This window comes from Lactuca virosa, chromosome 5 (genome assembly GCF_052849685.1).
Source record: "Lactuca virosa cultivar CGN04683 chromosome 5, Lactuca_virosa_CGN04683_v6, whole genome shotgun sequence".
In the NCBI taxonomy this organism is placed as follows: domain Eukaryota; kingdom Viridiplantae; phylum Streptophyta; class Magnoliopsida; order Asterales; family Asteraceae; genus Lactuca; species Lactuca virosa.
The window spans coordinates 327,574,324-327,596,562 of record NC_136430.1 but is presented as its reverse complement, the minus strand read 5'-3'; the positions used below and the strand labels follow the sequence as shown (position 1 = coordinate 327,596,562).

At 38.2% G+C, this 22,239-nt stretch overlaps 1 protein-coding gene across 1 annotated transcript; it reads right to left on the bottom strand.

Moving 5' to 3' along the window:
* Positions 1–13,405: 13,405 nt before the first annotated feature.
* LOC145113195 (uncharacterized) lies at positions 13,406–14,166 on the bottom strand. The gene is made up of 2 exons (XM_079049315.1): positions 13,895–14,166; positions 13,406–13,805 (listed from the first exon to the last, which is right to left on the bottom strand). Exons 1-2 carry the CDS (start codon positions 14,164–14,166, stop codon positions 13,406–13,408), a joined length of 672 nt encoding a protein of 223 aa, XP_078905441.1.
* Between the last annotated feature and the right edge of the window lie 8,073 nt (positions 14,167–22,239).

Sequence of the window (22,239 nt, the reverse complement as noted above, 5' to 3'; positions counted from 1 at the left end):
TTTATCCCAAAAATCAATTTTTTGAATTTTAAAATTCCATTTTCTACCCAAAATTTTGGTTTTTAATTTTTGGCTATCATTTTTGACTTTTGACCTTAAAAATTGCCTTTAACTTTCAAGGTGACCTTTGACTTTAAACTTTGACTTTCTCGTTTAACTTTCAAATTTTCAAGTTTAGCCTTTCGGTTTGACTTTTTAACTTTGACTTTTCAAGTTTTACTTTTTAAACTTGACTTTTAAGGTTGACTTTTCAGGTTTATAGTCAAAGGGCATTTTTGGTAAACAATGAGTTCCGCAAACAGCCTGGTCAATGAAGTTTCATGCTCTCAATCATGTGAAGCTACGATTCAATTTCTTCGTGAACAAAATGATTTGCTAAAAAGGGAAGTTGAGGACCTTAAATATGAAGGTTATACCCTTAGGAAATGTCAAAAACCCTTAAAAGCACAACTAGAGGCCAAAACCAATGACTCTAGGAAACTTTAAGCAGAATACAGTAACAAAATGTGTGAATTATAGATATGTTAATGAACAGCTTGCTAACTTGACTGCCGAACTTGATGCATTGAAAGCTAAATATAATGATGCTGAATTCACGTTTAAGAAATTCGATGCGTCAAGTGAGGTAGTTGCATCGATGATTGAAAAACAATTAACATTCAAAGATAATCATAATCTAAGGGGTTAGGGTATCACAGTGTTCCACCTCCCTTCAATGACAACTATATCGCACCCCTTGAAACTAATGAGGTAGAGACACCTACTCAGTTTGGCCCACTCCCTGAACCAGCTTCAGTTAAGACTGAACCAGCTTCAGTTAAGATTGAACCATCTGGTCCTACTGAGTTTATTAAGGTGAATGTTTCTGATGCTTCTACTTTATGTGCAGGTAAAGTAGTAGAGGATGAGGACAAGGAGAACAAAACTAATTCTAGTTCTGCAAATTCTGATGATTGTCAAACCAATGACTCCTTGAATTCAGAATCTATTGCTTCTAACTCAGTTGCTACTAATCAACCTGCTATTGGTAAATACAAGCCACTAAAACAAGCAAATCAGAGTGCCTGTTGCAAGTATGCTTGTGGGAACAATCAGAGACAAGGCAAGGGCGTGCTACCAGGGGCAAGCAGAAACAATTTCTACGTGAAGAAAAAGACATGTTTTCACTGTGGACACCTGGACACATTGCCAGAGATTGTCCAAATCACGCATACGTTACCTACTACGCACAAGGCTGGCAGAACGCGCAAAGAAGAAGATTCTCCAAAAGAAACTCTTCCAGGTCACACTCGCGCAATGGTGACTGGAACGCGCAAAAGGCCAAGAAATCAACTCCCAACAACAAGAAGGGAATGTCGGCCAAGAAGCCAAGCTCAAGAGATGCTCCAGTGAAGCCAAGACCGACTAGGTCAAAGTCATCTCGGAAGCCGACTTCAAGTTCAAAAGCAAGTACTGAGGCACCCATCCGATCAAACAAGAAATTGGTTAAACCCAACTACAAATGGGTACCAAAGGTTCACTCTCCCAAATATTCTAATGATTCTAATATTTCTACATCTTCTGTTTGTGATAAGCAGGATATGTCATGGGAGAGAGTTCCTTGCAAAGATGGCAAAGGTCAACCCAGTTTCAAAATGGACTGGGTTTCAAAGACCAACTAATCCCACACTCTGTGCTGGAGCGGCTATGGAGGAATATCATCAGACTTCGGTTTGTTGATAGTTGCTATTCCTAGCACATGATAGGGAACATCTCTCAACTGTATAACACTCAGAACTTTAAGTGAGAGTATGTGTCCTCTGCGGGAAAGGAAATAAAGGAAGAAAGGAAAGGATCACACATGGGTTTTGTGCTTAAAGATGTGAAGAATTTTTCGGATCTGTTATGATATTATGTGTGCTGTTCTCAGACCTTCTAGATGCAAATTCAATCGGTGACTTACGGTTTCAGTTTTTTTATCGATACTCCTGAGTTTTCTCTTACATTGATTCGTTTCAAAGATAATATTTTATTTTCTTATAGTCTTTCGTTAGTAGGTATTGTTTGGGAAGTGATATGAAGTATAGTGCTAAAGGGCAATTTATGATGCGTGTAATGCACTAAAGACGAATTGTCTAGACTCTGTGTTCAATGTGTTGGTAGGCACAAAGGATTTAAATGGACTAGACTAGGCATAGATGGACTGTGAAAAGACTTGACAAATATTGACTTAGATAGTTCCGTTTGGTCTGACAATATGGTGCTTAGGTAGATTGAGCAGTGAGATAAACATGGGAACCTGCGAGATACACTAAAATTTATTTATCTAGAATTGTAGTTTAACATTTCCTCGATGTACGGACTCATGTGGGGTTCTGATAAAATAGGTCTATAGGAAATTATTTTCTTGCTTTCTATCTGTTTGTCATATGTTTCCTCCTCTGCGTGATTGGAACATATCCGATCTGGAATGCAACATATGCAACTCTATTTATATGCATCTCCTTATCTATGTAATTCTTTCTATCTGTTAGTCATATGTTGTCTCCTCTGCGTGATTGGAAGAGATCCGACCTGGAACACAGCATATGCAACATTCTACTTCTCAATCCCTCTATATCAGTTAGCCATATGTTTTCCCCTCTGTGTGATTGTAAGAGATCCGACCTGGGACACAACATATACACCTATCTCTAAATATGACTTCCCTCTTAATGATTGTCTACTCACCTAAAGTAAAGAGTTCTTTAGAAGTTCTTGATTACCGGGGTATATCGGGAAGTGGGGAACACGTTCTAGTACATCTAAAATTGAACCATTTAATAGGTTGTCTGTAGATCTCGCTGCTGAATTTAAGTGGACAACAATATCCTTGGTCGTCGTTAGCTAAATGTCTATTTAAGTATATAGGTACAACTGTCTTGTCACTTATAACCTGTCCAATTTGTCAACATCTTTTGTGTTTAAGTGGACCACAATACCGGTGATTGACCAGATCTAAACATGCAGGTGTGTGCAGATAAACGATATTGAATTGTTTGACAACTTTGATCCCAAATTAGTTTTGGAATTTAGTTATTATTTTTGTTTTGGTTAAATTTGTTCATAGTTTTCCTCTATGCACAAATTTAAGGGGGAGAATTAAAATTAAAAAAAAATCAAACAAAAATCAGAAAATAAAAAAATAAAAAAAATCAAAAAATTCAAAAATAAAAAAAAAATCGGAAAATTCAAAAATCCAAAAATATTTTTTTTTGTTTTATTTTTCCAAAAAATATAAAAAATACAAAAATATTGTGTGTTGAGTTTGTTTTTAGTTTTGTCTTGAAAAGTGAATTCAGATGTAGATGAGACTCATGGAGACTGTATCAAGATTTTTTGAGCCAAAGCTTCATCCGTGATCACTGAAGAATTCTCATTCGAAGGATCAAGAAATGAAGATTATTCTTTCAATATTCAATCTTTTAACCCCAGAAGCAAGGTGAAGCTACACCTGAAGATTATGCGACATATTGCATTGAAGCCTCCTCAATCAGTTTGTTGCTATCTAAGTACCTGCTGAAGTGATCCAGAAGATTCGTTCTCTCTGATATTCTCTCTGAAGATTCTCAAGCTGAAAGCGCAAATTTTCAAGAATCTCTACATGAAGCCTCCTCACCCAACGTTCGTTCAAATTCAAAATTTGAAGAAAAGCCCATCCGCTCAAGATGAAGTCACTCACTTAGAAGATTCATATGTTCATCTTGAAGTTGTGAAGATATCGAAGATAAACGTTGAAGCCGAGCTTAAAGTGAAGATTGACAAGAAAAGTCAGCTACATTTTTAGGGGGAGTTTGTTGGGTCAAAAGAAAAGAAAGCTATAAACCAAGGGGGAGATTGTTGGGTCTAAAAATATGGTTTATACTTTACTTTTCTAGGCTTGATTAGGTTTTTGGTCTTGTAAGTATTGTGTGGGTGTTTGCGGCTGTATGGGTGTTCACGGCCATAAACCTGTTTACGGCTGTGAACGTGTGTACGGCCGTGAATGTGTTTGCGGTTTGTGTCCCCTATATATAGTGTGTCATACCTGTCAGAGAAAAGAAGAGAGAACTCAAGTGGCGGGGGCTAAGTGTGTGTAAATCAAGGTGTTCTAGAGAGAGAAAGTGAGAGAGAAGAAGAGAGTGTGTGTGTGTGTGTGTGAGAATCTTATATGTATGGAGCATCACTCATATTATTGAATACATCATAGATTCATCTTCTTCTTCTACTCCTTCTTCCATATTTGATCTTGCATCATCCAATTGATTGGGATTCCGCACCATCAATTGGATCTGATTGATATATCAAGCAAATTTGGGACTTACAGATCCCATCTTTTGTTCAGATCATAAATGAGCTTCATAAGCTTACCTATTCTTCATAACCTACATTGGTTTGATTATGTGCCAGTTCTCATCCATATTTGTTATCTTCTTGAAGATCCACTAACACTTACATTTTTAAGGCCAAGTGTTTGATTAACCAAGTTTCAAACATTCATAAACTGAATCTCGCTCTCGATGTCTTTTTTCAATTTTGCAACCTTATAGGGTCTTCCATGACTTTCGATAGCTGGATTACACTGATTATTATATGCAAGTGACTCAATCTATACGACTAGGTATATGGCATCCTCTATTAAGTTTATTGGGAAGATTTGGATGTATGTCAGTTTCCTTAATAGCTCTTTTAAACTCGAACTGAAAATTAGGACCTACTTTAGGTTCTTCGCTGGATGATTCGTGAATGTTATCAAGATTAGTGTGGCTCCCACTAACTCTTTTGGATATCAGCTTCCTATATTGGAAGACTGTCCTTCAAGCTACAAACATTTTGTTCTCAGAAGGTTCATAAAATAATTATCCCAAACACTTATTGGGATGTCCAACGAGACAACACATCTCTAATCTAAGTCCAAGATTGTCGAGCACTTCATGAAGAATGTAAAACTCATAATCACAGACTTCCAAATGTACTTAGTGAGGGATGAATCCTTACTCTACATTTCAAAGAGTGTTTCAAAACCTTCTAAATTTGTGTAAGACTAATGACTCTTGCAACACTAATCATGGTATAATCCATGAACCGTTCTGTTAAGCATCAATCGACTCATGAAGCAACAAATCAAACAATGAACTGTTTCTATTTCCATCAACCTTCCTAGTGACAGTGTTGGAGACAATTTTTGAAAACCTTTTCATAATTAATTAGATGATCGACATGGTTTTGACTAAGATACTCACTAATATTATTGAATCTGAGTATCTTATCCTTCTGCCCAGTTGATTCTTAAACTTCGCTTTTATGAAAAACTCTCAAATGCCTAGAAGGTTCCAGTCTTAATGTTTATTCAGATACATATATTCACACAAAGTCAGTTTTACTATGTATTGTGGTTTATCTGAATGGTCAATTAGTGGGAACTAATTCCAACAGATATTTTCATCACCAAGTGATGTATTAATCATCTATCTTGATAAACATGATTTTGATCTACCATAAGACTGACAATCAAATGGTATCCAAGATCTGATCCAACTGGATACTTGGTAATGCATTTCATGTTCACATGTTAAAGATAACAACTCCACAAATACATTTTATCCAACCTTTTGGATGTACTCGAATTAGTACGTATTATGGATAGTCTGAATGGACCATTAGTTAAAACTAATTCCAACAGATATTCACACTATCACCTAGTGCTTTTATCATTTGTCTTGACAAATAGGAGTCGCATTAGTCATAAGACTTGTTGTCAAAAGAATTCCAGAGTCCTATCCAACTGGACTTTTAGCAATGCATTTCTTATTTTCAAGAATATGATTCCACAATATAATATATTATTCAAATACTTGAATCAACCTTTTTTTACTATACAAGTTTCATAGATTTGTGACTTTCTTTTAAACAGTTAAAAACGTTCTAAGTAAGTCATAACACTCTTATGAAATCTTGTACAAACAATTTCAAATCATAAAACCATAGACTAAACATTTAGGAGAACGAGATGTCTTTTGATCCTATGAATATTAGCAAGAGCCTGATATTCATGATCAACTCCACTTCTCTTTGTTTCAGTCATCTTACTCACTTTAAGTCGATACATATTCTTGTGGATGTAATTACTTTGTCCTTACTAAAATACTCAAGGATAAGAAGTAATGTTTGTTGAGCTTGAATTTTTTTGTGAGGTGTCGAAGTCAGTTGTAGCTTGTTAAGATTCGAAGTCTGTATGTTAGATTCGAATGTATGTATTTCGTATGGGTAGTTTAGATTCGAAGCTTTCATGTTTACGCCCTTATGTACTTTTTGCTTACTTCTGTCATTCCTATAAATAGGGATAGGTGCTAGATTTAGAGTAACTTTTGATTCCCTCGTATTCATTACTCTAAAAACCTTCTTGTATCTTTTAGAAGTATAATTAAGCCAAACATATTATATTTACTACTTGTGTTCTTGATTGATTCATACTCTAATTTCATTTTCATTTACTCGATTCATATGAACTACATTTGGTATCAGAGCCGGATTCTAGCAATTGATTTTGAATTTTCTATTTGTTTCAAAAGTTTTTGAGTCGCAGTTCTAGATTCAAAAATATTCCGCACTTCTGATCTAGAAAAATCTTTTCTAATCAATTGTTTTGATTCGATTCTGTTGTCCGTTTGATAAATCTAGTGTTCATTGTTTGTTTTCTGAAAGATTTATTCCTTAAATTCCTCTTTCTGAATCTTTTCATCATTTGTGTCCGTACAACAATGGCGAACTTCAACATGAACTCGATGACTAGCTTTTCTCATCTTCTCGGATCTTCAACCAAAATTCCGATGTTGATCCCTGAATATCACGAGCAATAGGCAGATAGGATGGAAGACTATCTCAATGGGATTGATGAAGATCTATGGAGATGCATTACTGAGGTAATTCGTCCTGCAAATTTGCTAGAACAAGTCGGAACTGTTGGTTCAGATCTAGGTGTTGGTCAACAAATAGATAAACAAAAGGCAAATAACAAGATATTCTTAAGAGAACTTCGTGGTGCTCTTCCACCAGTGGTTTATAACTATGTCCGTGGTTGTAAAACAGCAAAGGAGATCTGGGATACCTTGAAAGAGACGTATCAAGGAAGTGAGAAGACTAGAAAAAGTTCTGTTAAGTAATGTCTGCTTGAATTAGGCGAATTCAAACAGAAGGAAACGGAGACTATTGAAATGTACTATGATTGTCTGAATGAATTAATCTTTAAGTGCAACCATTATGGAGTTATTCGTTCGACTATGGAGCACAATCTTACTTTCCTGATGGGACTTCGAAAGGAATGGAGGAACATTAGTTTGATGATCAAGACGCAACAAATCTTCAACAACTATTCACTTGGTGATCTTTATAATATTCTAAAAGCCCATGAGAGTGAGTTAACGAGATTAGTGAAGAAGGAAAACTGAGTTTGGGTGGTCCTCTAGCACTAGTTTCGAAATTCTATGGAAAAGAAACTGAAATTGAATCTGTTGATGTTGATGGTTCTGATAACGAAGGTTTTATCATGAAATTGGATGACGAAGCTGTGGCATACTATTCGAACAATAAAGTGAATAAGTTTTACAAAAATCCATTCAATCCGAATTTTAAAGGAAGTGATTTGAAGGGAAACTCATCTGGGAAGAATGTGAGAGAAGAAACGAAGGTGGAAAAGAAAGAAAAGAAGTCTGAGGTTGAGAAGCCAGAAAAGAAGTTAAAGGGTGGTTTTGGTTTCGATTGTCTGTAATGGTGTGAACCATATGGCAATCGATTGTATGTTGAGGAAGAGAGAAGAGAAGAAAGAAAGAGTGAAAGACGAAGCCTACTATGTCGAAAGGCTATAAGAAGTGAGAGCTAGGACAAAAGGGATGTCTCTAGTTGCAGAAGGAGCTGGAGAAGGGGGTGAAACTTACTAAATCTGGTCATCTGGATATTTTGAATAGTCCAATTATTCGAGAAGTAAAACATGCGAAGTGAAACACAATAATAACCTAATTAAATATGGTCTCAAAACTATTGAATATAAATAAAACACTTATTATTTAATCACCATATTAATTAGACTTTATTAATTGTACAATGTTTCGAGTAATCAACTAATCACTTGAATTAAACATTTGTCATGCCATGTTATAAACATGCATACTATGTCTCTCTATGGTCCTTCCTTTGTGAATAGATAATTAGACATAATCCCAATGATACTCATATCACAATTCCAAATCCATATTACAAGTGTAAGAATTTCCAAAATTCTTCTCACTTCTAAATGTGTTAGAGTCCAACCTTACATGCAATATCCTTTTGTGATGACGTGGCCTGAAAGTCACAAACACTTTGCCTACGATGTCACAAAACGCTCCAATGAAACTTTGTTACTTAAAATAATTTCATGCTAATGAAGTATCAGATTCAAGGTAACTCCTTGAACACCTTCTTTGCATTAAGGTTTCTAACTCACATTCAGATTCTAATCACCAACTCTCATTATGGAAACTTTTCCATATTTCCATATGACAATCAATTCTGATCAAGAATTATTTAAATCTGAAACATGTCAATATGGTCCGTCCAAAATGCTACTACACTTCCAACTGTCCACAAGCAACCAATCTTCAGCGAACCTCATATTGTTCTTTACAATTGTTTAACAACCTTAGTCACATCTTGTTCTAGTCCTTTTTCCCTCTAAATGCCCTAGGCATTTGGAAAAATTAGAACAAGAGAATACTATAGCATATGTGATCAATCCTATATCTGAAGCATATGTGATTCGATACATAAAGACATGATACTTGATCAGTCTCTTGCTATAATATTTCCATATATAGAATTTCCTATGTTGAAATATTTCAACACGATATTCATATATGTTCATGACTGTTTTGGTCCAAAATTACACAAGTACTAATCAACCAAATTGAATGAGAGGTTGTGATGTTCGAATTGTTCAAAAGAAAATGATAAAAGAGAGTGACACAATGGTTTACAAGGAAAGCCCTTGATCCTTACTAGGATCTCCAGCACAAAACCTTGGGAGGTAATAATGATCACCCGCCTTGATGATTTTATTGATGTAAAATGATGGTTATATAGAATATTTCAGTAAGAACAAGTGAATAATTTCGTAGAGTAAGCTCAGAGTAGAAAACAGTGTGTTGTGTGCGAGATACAAGTGTCAATTTATAGTCTAAACTAGCTAACAAGATGTCTGATATTTCCGGGATCCTCCATGACCAGCTTCACGAACATTATTTGACTTGGTATTCCGGGTCTTTAGTATAGTTGAAACGAAACACCGTTGAGAATAAGTTCCTCTTGACTATTTCTGCATATGTGTTAATTTAAGAACAAAATATAACCGTAATAAATAATAGTAAATAATAATAACGGTAATAGTCAGGATCCTGAGATAGTTGAGGATCCTGAATATCCGGTGAGGGTTGAGGATCCTGAAGGCTTTGAGGATCCTGACCTTAACAATTGCCCCCAAGTTATTCCTGAAAATGTAAGAGTTAATTTCAAAAATATTAAAGAAATAACTTAAATTAAAGAGATAAGAGGAGAGAGAAAGGTAATTTTCAAAATTAACCCTTAACGGATAGGTAATTTTGAAATTCAACGGGCAGATAACTAGCCGTTAACAGTCACATCAGCCTCAATTCCTTAGTATAAATAGACATGATCAGTTCCTTTATTCTTCACTCGTCTCGTTCTTCCCTTCTTTACATGTGCTACTTTTCGAGTATCGACAATTTATTAGAAGGTAACTATTTCTACGTTTTTATTTCTTCCACTATGGTTGGAAAAATGGTTGTTTCCCGCAAAAACATATTGGCCCTTCCTGACGATGACTTTATCGACCAAGGGATCCTCTCCTACAAGGAGATGTGTTCCTTCGGCGATAATGATATTGAGTCTTTAGGAATCAATGAATCCTTTCCTTCCGAAGTTGTTTTCAGGCCTTTCGATCCTCTCATTCAGCCCGACTTCGTTTCCCCCACTTGGATGTGCTTTCCTGAGTACCCCTTCTCCTTGGGTTTGAGATACCCTTTCCCCGAGATTGTTTCTAAGTTGTTCAGGGTGACTGGGATTTCGTATATCAATGCCATGCTAATTGTCTGGAGGATCCTATATTGGATCGACCAGTTAAATCACTCAAAAGGCCTTTATATAGGCCTTTCTTAATTGGCCTACGTATACGATCTCACAACCTTTGGGAATTCTCGATTCCTCCTCAAGGTCAAAACCCACAGAGCTCCTCTAGTCCTGAAAACCAACCACAATGATGGAGCTTGGAAAGGAAGATACCTCTTTGTGAGACGTGATTATGTTCCCAATGGGGACCTCCTACCGGATACCTGGGTCAAGAAGGGTAGGATTCTTTAGTATTAAATTAAGGATCCTGGAATTCACATCTTATTATTTTGTTTGCTCCTTTGTAGCTTTCAAATTCAAAGAGCTCGTTCCTGGTGCTGAGGATTCTAAAGAGAAGATTGAGAAGTTCTTGGCCTTGTCTGAATCCGAGAGATCCTTCCTATTCGATCAAACCAACCTGCAGGAAAGCTCTTCTGCCACTGACCTCTTGTCGACAGGTAAGGATCCTTGGTTCTTTTTACTTGTGGTGAAGGTTTTAATGATCTACTGTCATATATTTATATAGGATCCAAAGCCACTCGTTCCAGTGCTCACTTCACACTTGCTAATCTTGATACAACCATGTCTAAGGATCAGTTGACGGTGAAGAAGGAGAAGAGATCGTCCTCTCTTCCTCCCAAGAAATCGGCTACTGACTTGACAGTAAAGACCCCGGGATCACGCAAAACAAAAATTGTCGAGTCAACATGTCTATCCTTGGAGAGCCTTGGAGCTGAGGAAGTGCTTCCTAAATTGGTCTCTTTCTCCCAAGCTATAAGTATTGGGGTTATTCTTGTTTCATCTTTTATTATATCCTTTGCTGACCTATTATGTCTTTGTTTTAGGTCTCTGATAATCTTTTCGTTGATCTAAGGATCCGAGCGGAAATGGCAGAACAAACCCTTCAGGGATAGGAGAGGATGTGGAAAGCGATCAATGAGGATCTGTTGAGGAGATTGGAGTTGCTCAGCAAGGAGAAAGCCGAGAAGGAGGAGGAGAACTTGCTCGAGATGGAGGAAGTGATCTCTGATGCGAAGGTCAGTGTTGCAGTGGTTGTTTGGGATGCCAAGATCCGTCTCGTAGAGGATCTTGAAAATGCAAGTTCCTGGGACGTGGATGGTTGGAGCGAGGCACTGGCCAAATTGACTGGCAAGCCTGCTACCGCCAACCAGGATCCTGAATTACGACTAACTGAAGGAGGGGAGAAGAAGGGTGCGGCCGATGATGACCAGGCTAAGGTCTAGGCCTGTAAAAAATTAGTTTAAGTAGTTTTTGTTTTTGTCAGTGATGTAAAAACGATTAATCTTTTGCTTGGGTTGATGCACAACCCCTTTTTTTAATGACATGGTAGTTTTTTTCTTTTATATCTCTCTTTTGATTTTCCTGTATGATTGTTATGATATTAGGATCCTTGAATAATTAGGATCCCAAAAACCTAGGTTTCTGCAAATAATCCCGAAGCAAAATCCTCTTAGTGAATTATTTTTAGCACTTTTGAATCTTGATAACCAAATGGTTCTTGCTTAGGATCCCAGAAAGTTTAGGATCTATAAGCTTTATCTAAAGTTTTTTGAGAATAAGGATAGATGGAACCTGATTATCTTCAAGTTTTTCCTTAAGCTTCATAAGTTTTTCAACCTTGGAATTTACTGAGGATAAACCTTAAGTTCGAAAAGAACTTAGGTTCGCTGTTGACTTCTGATGATAAGGCTCTTTATCAGTGAGCATCAGTAAGGATCCTTAACGATGAGGATCCATAATGATGAGGATCCTTAATCATCAACCTTAATGATGAGGATCCTTAAAGATGGAATTCAGGATCTTCAACCTTAAGGGTTCCCATGTTTTGAGGATCCCGAGGATCCTTAGTTGTACGTTAATCTGCATAGTAAACATTAGCTAGGGGTGGGCGTTAGTCTAGCTAACGCCCCTCCGATGCTTAAGTTAGTAATGTATTCAATGAAGAAATAAGTAATGACAAAGAGTTTACAGAAAAGAATGTGTGCACCTTGGTTTTGTTGACGACCAATCGATCTTATTCACATATAGTATGCTTTGAGATGTATGGCGTTCTAGGATCTTGGCAAAATATCTCCTTCGAGTGTTACTAGCCAATATGCTCCTTTTCCTACCTCAGCATCTATGAGATATGGCTCTTCCCATTTAGGGGCTAATTTACAAGCGCTAGGATCCTTTGTGTTTTGGAACATTTTTCTTAATACCAAGTCTCTTATTTGGAATCTTCTTACTTTTATGTTCTTGTTGTAAGCCTTAGTGATTCTTTGTTGATGGGCAGCAACGCGTATTTTGGCAAGATCTCGGAGTTCATCGATAGTGTCAAGATCCTGGGCTAGGATCCTATCGTTATTTTCTTTATCTTGGAGTAAGTATCTTGCCATTGGGATTACTACTTCGGTGGGGATCACTTCTTCTGTCCCAAACACCAAAGAGTAAGGGGTCTGACCTGTGGCTACTTTGGAAGTAGTCCTATCTGCCCATAAGACGAAAGGAAGCTCTTCTGCCCATCGTCCCTCTTCTTATCCAACCTTTTCTTCAAGTTGTTTACTATGATTTTATTGTTGGATTCAGCTTGACCATTAGCTTGGGGATGAACAGGAGTGGCCGTTATCATTTTGATCCCCCAACTTGTGTAAAAGTCACTTGTCCTTTTGCTTATGAATTGGGATTCGTTGTTGCATATGATTTCAGCCAGGATCCCGAACCTGGTCAAGATATTACGTTTAATAAATGAGACTACCTCTTTGTCTCTTACCTGAACGAAGGCTTCAGCTTCGATCCACTTTGAGAAGTAATCAGTCATCACTAACATGAAGACTTTTCCTCCTGGGGCTATCGGTAATTTTCCCACTATATCTATTCCCCATTTCATGAATGGCCATGGAGAGATAATAGGATGTAGAGGTTCTGCTAGTTGATGCAGGATGTTGCTATGTCTTTGGCAAGCATCACACTTTTGAGCATGTAGAAAAGAATCTCTCTTCATGGTCGGCCAGTAGTATCATGTTCTTAGTATCTTGGAGCATAAGTATCTACCCCCGATGTGATTGCCACGGTCTCCTTCATGTATGTCCTTCAAGACTTCTGCAACTTCAGGATCTTCCAAGCACCTGAGATATGGACCTGCCATAGATATTTTATAGAGTTTAGCTTGGATTATTACGAATCTTGAAGACTCTTGTTCTGAATGCTCTTTTGCTTTTTTCTTCTGTTATGCCATTTTGGAGATACTTCATAATGGGTTAGGTCCATGATCCTGGACTTCTTTGAGGATCTTGTTCGTCGGGATCCCTTCAAGGAGGGATTTGAGGGTCGGGATCTTAATAGCTGCTACGCTTGTTGGTTGTTCAGGATCATCAGATTTGTTGAAGAGGGTTTCTATGGCTGGGGTTATTATGTGGGTTATAGGGATCTTCGTTTCTGGTGGGATCCTAAGGGACGATCCTAACTTGGCTAATGCGTCTGCTTCTGTGTTTTCTTCTCTGGGAACTTGGGTTAGGCTAAAGTTCTCAAAATCAGAGGCTAATTTTTTGAGGATCTCCAGATATAGTGCTAATCTTTCACCTTTCACTGCGTAAGATCCATTGAAGTGATTAGTTAGTAATAAAGAATCAACAAGTACCTGAAGATCCCTGATTTGAAGATCCTTAGCCAATTATAGTCCCATGATGAGTGCTTCGTATTCTGCTTCGTTATTGGTAGTGTTGAATTCACAACTAACTGCCTGGGGCAGGATGTCCCCTGTGGCGATTTTAGTATGATCCCTAGCCCTGTTTCTTTTTGATTTGAAGCTCCATCTGTGAACAGTGTCCATTTTCCCAAGTGTTCATCTTCTATGAGTTGTTTGGCTTCCATGTCTACTTTGTTTTGTAGATCATCACTAAAGTCAGCCACAAAGTCTGCTAATGCTTGTGACTTTATGGCGGATCTTGGTTCATATCTGATGTCGAACGTGCTTAGCTTCACCGACCATTTTGCCATCCTCCCTGACATTTCTGGTTTTCTCATACCATTCTTAAGGGGATAATTAGTTTTCACATGTATAGTATATGTTTCGAAATAATGTCTTAAGTTAGTAGAAGCAGTTACTAAGGCAAGAATTAATGTTTCGAGGTGAGAGTACCCGGTTTCAGTATCCAGAAGACTTTTACTTACATAGTAGATAGGATGTTGGTCTCCGTTAAGATCCTTGTCCAGGACAACACTTACCGCGTTTGAGGATACCGAGAGATAGAGGAGAAGTGATTCTCCATCTATAGGCTTTACCAGTAATGGCACGGAACTCAAGTATTTTTTGAGTTCCTGAAAATATTTTTCGTGCTCTTCAGTCCATTCGAACCTCTTGTTCTTCTTCAAGATACCGTAAAAGGGTTTACATCTTTCTAAGGATCTTGAAATGAACCTGTTGAGTGTCGCTACCCTTCCGGTTAGTCTTTGATGTCTTTTGTTGAAGATGGGGATTTCAGCTCGATGATTACTTTAATCTACTCTGGGCTTGCTTCTATTCCTCTCTTGGTTACCATATACCAATGGAACTTGCGCGACTTCATCCCAAAGTGGCATTTGAGTGGATTAAACTTCATATTGTATTCGTCTAGGATGTCAAATGCTTCTTTAAGACCCCTGAGATGATCTTTAGCTTTCATTGACTTCACCACCATGTCGTCAATATAGACCTCCATGGTGTCCCCCAGCTTGTCTTTAAATATCCGATTCACCAATCTTTGATATATTACACCTGCATTTTTAAGACCGAAAGGCATTGCATTGTAACAATATATACATGTTGGCGTTATGAACGTCGTATCTTCTAGATCGGATGGTTCCATCTGGATTTTTTGGAATCCTGCTGAAGTATCCATGAAGGTCAGGAGTTCATGGCCAGTCATTGTGTCTATCATAGAGTCAACGTGTGGTAAAGGGAAAGGATCCTTAGGACAAGCCTTGTTAAGATCCGTGTAGTCCACACATACTCGCCATTTTCCGTTCTTCTTCTGTACGACAACTATGTTAGCTATCCATCTTGGGAACTTCACCTCCTTGATCATTCCTGTCTTGAGGAGTTTTTCTACTTCTTGGATGATCTGGATCCTTTCAGGTGCAAACTTCCTTCTCTTTTGGTGTATTGGTCTGAAAGACAGATCAATATTAAGTTTGTGAGTGATAATACTCTTGTCTATACCTCTCATATCTTCGTGTTTCCAGGCGAATGTCTTGCTTCTGGTTTGAAGGAAGTCTAGCAGATCTTGCTCGATTTGCTCAGGTATTGAAGATCCTATGAGGACTTTAGCTTCAGGATCCTCGAGGCCCACGGACACTTCCTTCACATCTTGCTCCTTCGTTTCTAGAACATGTTGTGCCCATGTCTTGAATGCTATGCTTGTTGGGGTTTGGTCTCAGGTTTCATAGAGGTTTTATAACATTCTTTCGATTCTTGTTGATCCCCCGTGATCTTCACTATTCCCCATGGAGTAGGAATTTTTACACACTAATGATACGTTGATGGAACCGGTTTCATCTCGTGGATCCATGGTCTACCCAGTATCACATTATAAGAAGATAAAGTGTCAATAACACAAAAATTTTGTATAGAGTTTACCCCTCTATGTATATTGGTAGCTTTATCTCCCCACTAGTGTGTTTCGTTTCCCCGCTAAATCCTATGAGGACCGACGACCTTCTGATTATCTCCGATTCCGGGATGTTCATCCTTTTTAGTGCGTCTACGAGTACGATATTGACCGAGGATCTTCCGTCAACAAGGATCCTTCTGACGAAGTGGTTGGCCATGTACAGTGCTATCACGAGTCCGTTATAGTGAGGATCCTGGATCCCTTCCCTGTCCGTCTCGTCAAATGTGATTTCCTTATCATCGCTAATCACGATATTCTTCCGTGGTCTATCCTCCTTTTCTGTTTTAGATACCTTGGTGTGTCTTTTAGCCTGAGTGTAAGAAGTACCACAAATGTTAGATCCACCTGAGATAACGTTAATTATCTTGGCAGTTGGGGGTGGAGATCCTGGTTTCTCCGGGATCTTGTGACCATCCTGGTTGTTCTCCTTGGATTTTTCTCTCTTTCTCCCGAGGATCTCTTTGAGGTGCCCCTTGCTAAGCAGGTATAAGATCTCCTTTCTTAGAGCTATACAATCCTCCGTCATGTTACCAAAGTCTTCATGGTAAGCACACCATTTGGACTTGTCTTTCCAACTGGTGGACTTGTTATCCCTTTTCGGCCATCTTGCTTTGTCTCCGAGATCCTACATAGCATGAATTACACCTGAAATATCCACAGAAAAACATTAGTTAGTGATCTTAGGAAGTTCCTCTTCTTCTCCTTTATCCTCGAGGGAATTGGCCCTGTGATGATCTGGTTTGGAATAGGGCTTCGATTTGTAGGATCTTGGGGACGAGGATTCAGCCTTCCTATTGAGATTCTCGTATTAAGTTGAAGGGTTGCTTCTCTTCTGGATTTCTTTATCTTCTTCAAGCCTTATGAACCTCAATGCTCGGCACCTGACTTCGTCCAATCTCTTGCATAGGGTCATCACAAGGTCTTCATAGGAGGGTGAATCCTTCCTTAGTCCCATCTTGAAGTCCTCTACAACAGTAGCCATGTCGATGTTGGGGATGCTTAGAGCTTCCCATCCAAACCTGTTAACAGAATCCCTAAGTCATTCCTTAGGATCCTGAACCACTCGATAGAGATCACTAGTGATCTTCTCAAAGGTTCTGCTGCAAAAAAAACTGGTTATTGAAAATATTGACTAAGTGTGCAAATGAAGTAATATAGTATGGAGGAATGTTCAACAGCCATTTAAGAGCTAATCCCATAAGGGTTGAACCACATCCTTTGCATAGTCAAGCTTCCTTCAAGTGCCCTGGGATGAGAATGATCTCCATCCTTTCTTGGTATTGTGCTACGTGCTCTTCAATATCCGTAGTTCCATCGTAAAGCTTCATGGTAGGAGTTTGGAAGCGCTTAGGAACTTCGGTATCGACTATCGCGGGAGAAAATCTCGAGATCCTGTGACTTGTTGGAGATGCTTCTGGTATGGGTCGGACCACCCCGAGTACGCTTGAGATCATTTGTCTCAACTGCTGAAGTTCCCTAGACATGTTTGGATTTATTCCTGCATCAACATTAGTAGAGTTAGTATTAATAGTATTATTGTTTAAGAAGTTACTAGAATCAAGGTTTCTAGGAGTATTGAAAGGCTCATTGAGATCATTGATCATAGATGCTTGATTGTCCATAGTTCCCCCCCCCCCAGGGTGACGCTATAGTGGTAGGAACTGTGTTCTTCTGGTTATTTCCTGACGATCCTGCATTATCGAAATTCAGGATCCTTGGTTGTACAACCGTGGGTGTTGTTTCCTGGGATTTCTAGAATTTCGCCTTCATCCTCTCCACTTCTCTAAGCAGTGTTCTATTTTCCTCTTACTGTTGGATCACCTGTTGCGTCATTTTCTTCATCATAGCGAAGAGTTCTACCATAGTGACCAGGGCAGTCGGATCCTGGAGTCCGGAAGATCCCAAACTTCCTTGGTTAGTGACCGGAGGGGTGTTTTTCTTGGAAGTGTCAGGCATTTTCCTCTGGCCAGGGGGTCCACTCGGAGGAGGTGGTAGATTTGTGGTTGGAATGGAAGGATCGGAGGATGAAGAAAGGATCGGCTGTGTAGACATGATCATTCGAGGATTTTGAACACCACGACCCCACGGTGGGCGCCAAATTTGTTCTCGTCAAAAATTACACAAATACTAATCAACACAATTGAATGAGAGGCTGTGATGTTCGAATTGTGTAATAGCAAATGATAAAAGAGAGTGACACAATGGTTTACAAGGAAAGCCCTTGATCCTTACTAGGATCTCCGGCAAAAAACCTTGGGAGGTAATAATGATCACCCGCCTTGATGATTTTATTGATGTAAAATGATGGTTACAGAAAATATTTCAGTAAGAACAAGTGAATAATTTCGTAGAGTAAGCTCAGAGTAGAAAACAGTGTGTTGTGTGCGAGATACAAGTGTCAATTTATAGTCTCAACTAGCCAACAAGATGTCTGATATTTCCGGGATCCTCCATGACCAGCTTCACGAACATTATTTGACTTGGTATTCCGGGTCTTTAGTATAGTTGAAACGAAACTCCGTTGAGAATAAGTCTCCTCTTGACTATTTCTGCACATGTGTTAATTCAAGAACAAAATATAACCGTTATAAATAATAGTAAATAATAATAACAGTAATAGTCGGGATCCTGAGATAGTTGAGGATCCTGAATATCCGGTGAGGGTTGAGAATCCTAAAGGCTTTGAGGATCCTGGCCCTAACAATGACTAAGATCCATTAAATCTAAACTTTTAGATTTGGAATGAAGTATCAATACCTTCTCCCCTAAATCCTTTTATAGTAAAACAATTCTTCAATATAGCACTTGCAAAATTGAAAACTTTGTTTCCCATAAATAGTATTGCTAATTTGCAATACTTACCATAACTATTATGCTCCCACTAGCATAATAATTATACTCTTCCTAGCATAACAATTATACTCCCACTAGCTTTGAAATGTATCCAGAAATCAACTGGACTTCTAGAAATCGATACAATTGACTTCCTCACTAAAGTTCGGATTTCTGATACGTGGTGCTTTGATAAGTTTTCATCTAGAATTCTCAAGCTCATACACCTTCATTATATATCATATGTGTACATTTAAACCCATTCAGAACTTACAACAATAAGTCCTTAATGTTCAAACTATTTCTTGCCAATTCTCACAATTCAAACTATGAAAAGGGATGTCGTAATCATATACGAATTTGAGAACGCAATTATCACAACTGCTAACATGATATTAATCAAATTTAAAATATAATAGCAAAAGTGTTTCCTCATAATCATTTTCATGAATTAAAGCGAAAACTTTTGCCACCCATATTTTATTGTGTATATGTTCCTATCCATGTGAATTTATCAATTCCAACATACAATCATAAGATAAGGTTGGGGACAAACCAAAATCAAATTTTGTTTTTCCTTTCATGGACTGAACTTCGCTTATTCTTAATTTCTTGTCATTTGGTGGCACAAGGGCCTACCAGCGCTTCCAAGTTGTCAAGCAGATCACCCATATTGATCAATGTACTATCACTGACCAACGTGCTCTGCCTTTGCAGTCAAATGAGAATCACAGAACTCACATGCATTGTCAACTCAACTGGAAGGTGCATAGAAACAAGAATGTGTCAACTTAACACGACAGGTTATCAACCTCGGGTCATGTGCTAGTGATAACTAAAAGGTTTATTCTTGATTGAATCTTGAAACTATTCAAGATCATTAAGACTCCCACTGACTCCTTGACATATAAATTTCTTTGTTAAGGAACATTCCTTGACAAGCAAAAACAAACAATCAAAGGGTAGTATGGGTTCTTATCAAGAAAACACTTCATTTAGTTGGTACCAGTTTATCATTGTTTTAACCAAAACATCACAACTCCCAATTCCAATTGTGCTAGAGCAAGGAAACATTTCTACTCCACATTTCATGAGGTGTTATAAACCTACTTATTTTTAATTTGAAGTTCCTAGAGCGTGACTCTAAAACGTGATTTTGGAAACAAAGTATGACTCATTTCTTGATTAAACTATTTCAACAATATCTTATTCCTCTTCTTAGTCATACGGATGCACTAAGATGTCCTTAGAGGATCAATTGTGACATAGTTCAAAAATCATCAAGATGATCATAAAACATGATACTAAAGTAATCTCCTTTCCTTTCAGATTGGAGAAAACTTCATCTTTCCGCCCAACAGATTCTTCTTATTCATTCTGCCACTCTTTGAAACTTTTCAAAGAATCAGAATTACACTTAATCTTATAAATATAACCATATTTACTGAACCATAAGTAAATCATGATGAATAAACTTATCGTCCTTTGTGGTGGATCTGACCAGTCCACATCAATGTGTACTAGATCCTTTAGTCCTTCACTTGTCTAACACTAACATGTGAACAAGGAATTAATCATAATCTCCCAACGATCAAGATTCTCATACATTACATAATTCTAATTGTATGACTCCAAGGTTCTATCCAATTAAACCTTGGGTGATGAGAATTCCTTTTCACTAGGTCGATTATGACATTACCACAAAAGATATAATCAAGAATCGATCCATACTTACCATTGCTAATAATGGAAATATAACCACCAAATTTTATAAATACCATTGCAAGGAAATATAAAGTAAATAAGATAAAACGCAAACATTTACTTTATTGATAATGTGAGGAAAATTTATCCTTACAATGCAAATATATATGAAAACTATGTTTCTAGATACTTCCTAAGCAGTCTATTAATCTATCATAACTCCTAAGCAGCAGCTTCACATTCTGATCATCGAACCATGTGATTGAAATCCATCTCTCACGATCAAAATTAACTTACTTCTTCTTAAGCTTCCTTCTTTCTCTTAGATCCTGCAAAACATCAAAATGTGATTATCACATCATGTAATAAGAATTTATGAATAGGAACTTAATAAAATAGAGTTAGATAGTGGATGTACCTGAAGTAGAGTCATACATCTTGACTTTCTTATCTTTACGGTCCTTCAGGTAAACAGGGCAGCTTCGCATCCAATGTCTATAACGTTCGGTTTCTGGTACGCATTTATTTACAAATTATTCATTTTTATAGAGCTACTCGACGAATTGGAAGCCCCAAACTCGTCGAGTAGAATTGAGTCTTCGACGCGGGATTTCAGCCATCTACTCGACGATTCAAGAGCCTCCGAATCGGCGAGTAGGTCTGTCAGAGTGAAACCCTAATTTCGGGGTTTTGCACCCTATTTAAGCATCTTAATCCCCACCTTTTGGCCTCATTTCCAGGCTACAAGTGCTAAACCCTAATCCACGAAACGCTAGAGTATCTTGTGAGTTGTGAGCCATTCTTGAGTGTTTTGGTTTGTTCTTGAAGCTAGAGGAAGAAGAAGGAGCTAGAAGGTTCCAGGAGAATATATCAGATCCAGGGATTTCCTTCCATCCTCATCACTTTCTGGTAATCAAGTCTCTACCTTGATCATTCATTTCTTAGATCTATTTACTTCCATTTTATGAAGGTTTTGGTGTAAAAACCTTGGTCCTTGGGATTTGGACGTCCCAAGTTACTTATATTTCAGATCTGAGATCTAGGAGGGGTTCCATGGCATAAAGGTGCAAACTTTATGACCATGGAAGCCCCATGCAAGCTTATAAGCGTTAGTATGGCCTTTTTAGCCCTAAGAGGCCATGCTTAGAAGGAAAGCTGGAAACTTTACGTGTCCAAGTAGTGTTAGGGGTTTAGATATGAGGTTGAAAGCTTTAGTTTGGTGTATGGGTAGTTTAAGGACCAAGTTCTAGGTCCCAAGGAATTAGGGTTTGAGCTAAAATATTTAAGAAGAGGTATTAATGGGTAAAGTCAGAAACTTTACCCTTAAAAGGACATTTTTAGGGTTTATGTGAAGTATGAAGCTTGGATCTGAAGTGTAGGGGCTTAATCCATTAAGATAGCCCAAACAGATAGGGGAACTCGGCGAGTCCAGTAAGGGACTCGACGAGTTGAAGTCGGGTTGTCCCGATTGTATGCCAGGTAGAACTCGATGAGTCTGTGAAGAGACTCGACGAGTTGACTCGGCTGACCACGAGTCTGAGTAGCACAAGAACTCGCCGAGTTAGTAGGTAACTCGAAGAGTTGGGTTGACTGGGAGTTGACCTTGACTTTGACTATGACCATGATGTTGGCTTTGACCAGGGGTAAAATGGTCATTTTACCCTAAAAAGAATTATCATATTTTTGATTAAGTGTTATTGTGAAATTGATAGCCGGGGAGTCGTTGGAGCAGCCGTCAGAGATTCCTCACACGAGATTTCACAGCTAGCATTCGAGGTGAGTTTCCTCCAGTAGGAATGGGTCTAAGGCACCAAGGCCGACCCGTTTAGCTAGTAGTAGTTCCGGACTATGGTCCGATGTCGGGCGGGGCTCGATGTAAGATTATATGCTTTTCCGG

Coding starts and splice junctions, on each gene's coding strand:
- LOC145113195 (XM_079049315.1), bottom strand. CDS start 14,166: ATGTCAGGGAGGATGGCAAAATGGTCGGTGAAGCTAAGCACGTTCGAC. Junction 13,806..13,894: donor GGGACATCCTGCCCCAGGCA/GTTAGTTGTGAA, acceptor TCTTCAAATCAG/GGATCTTCAGGTACTTGTTG.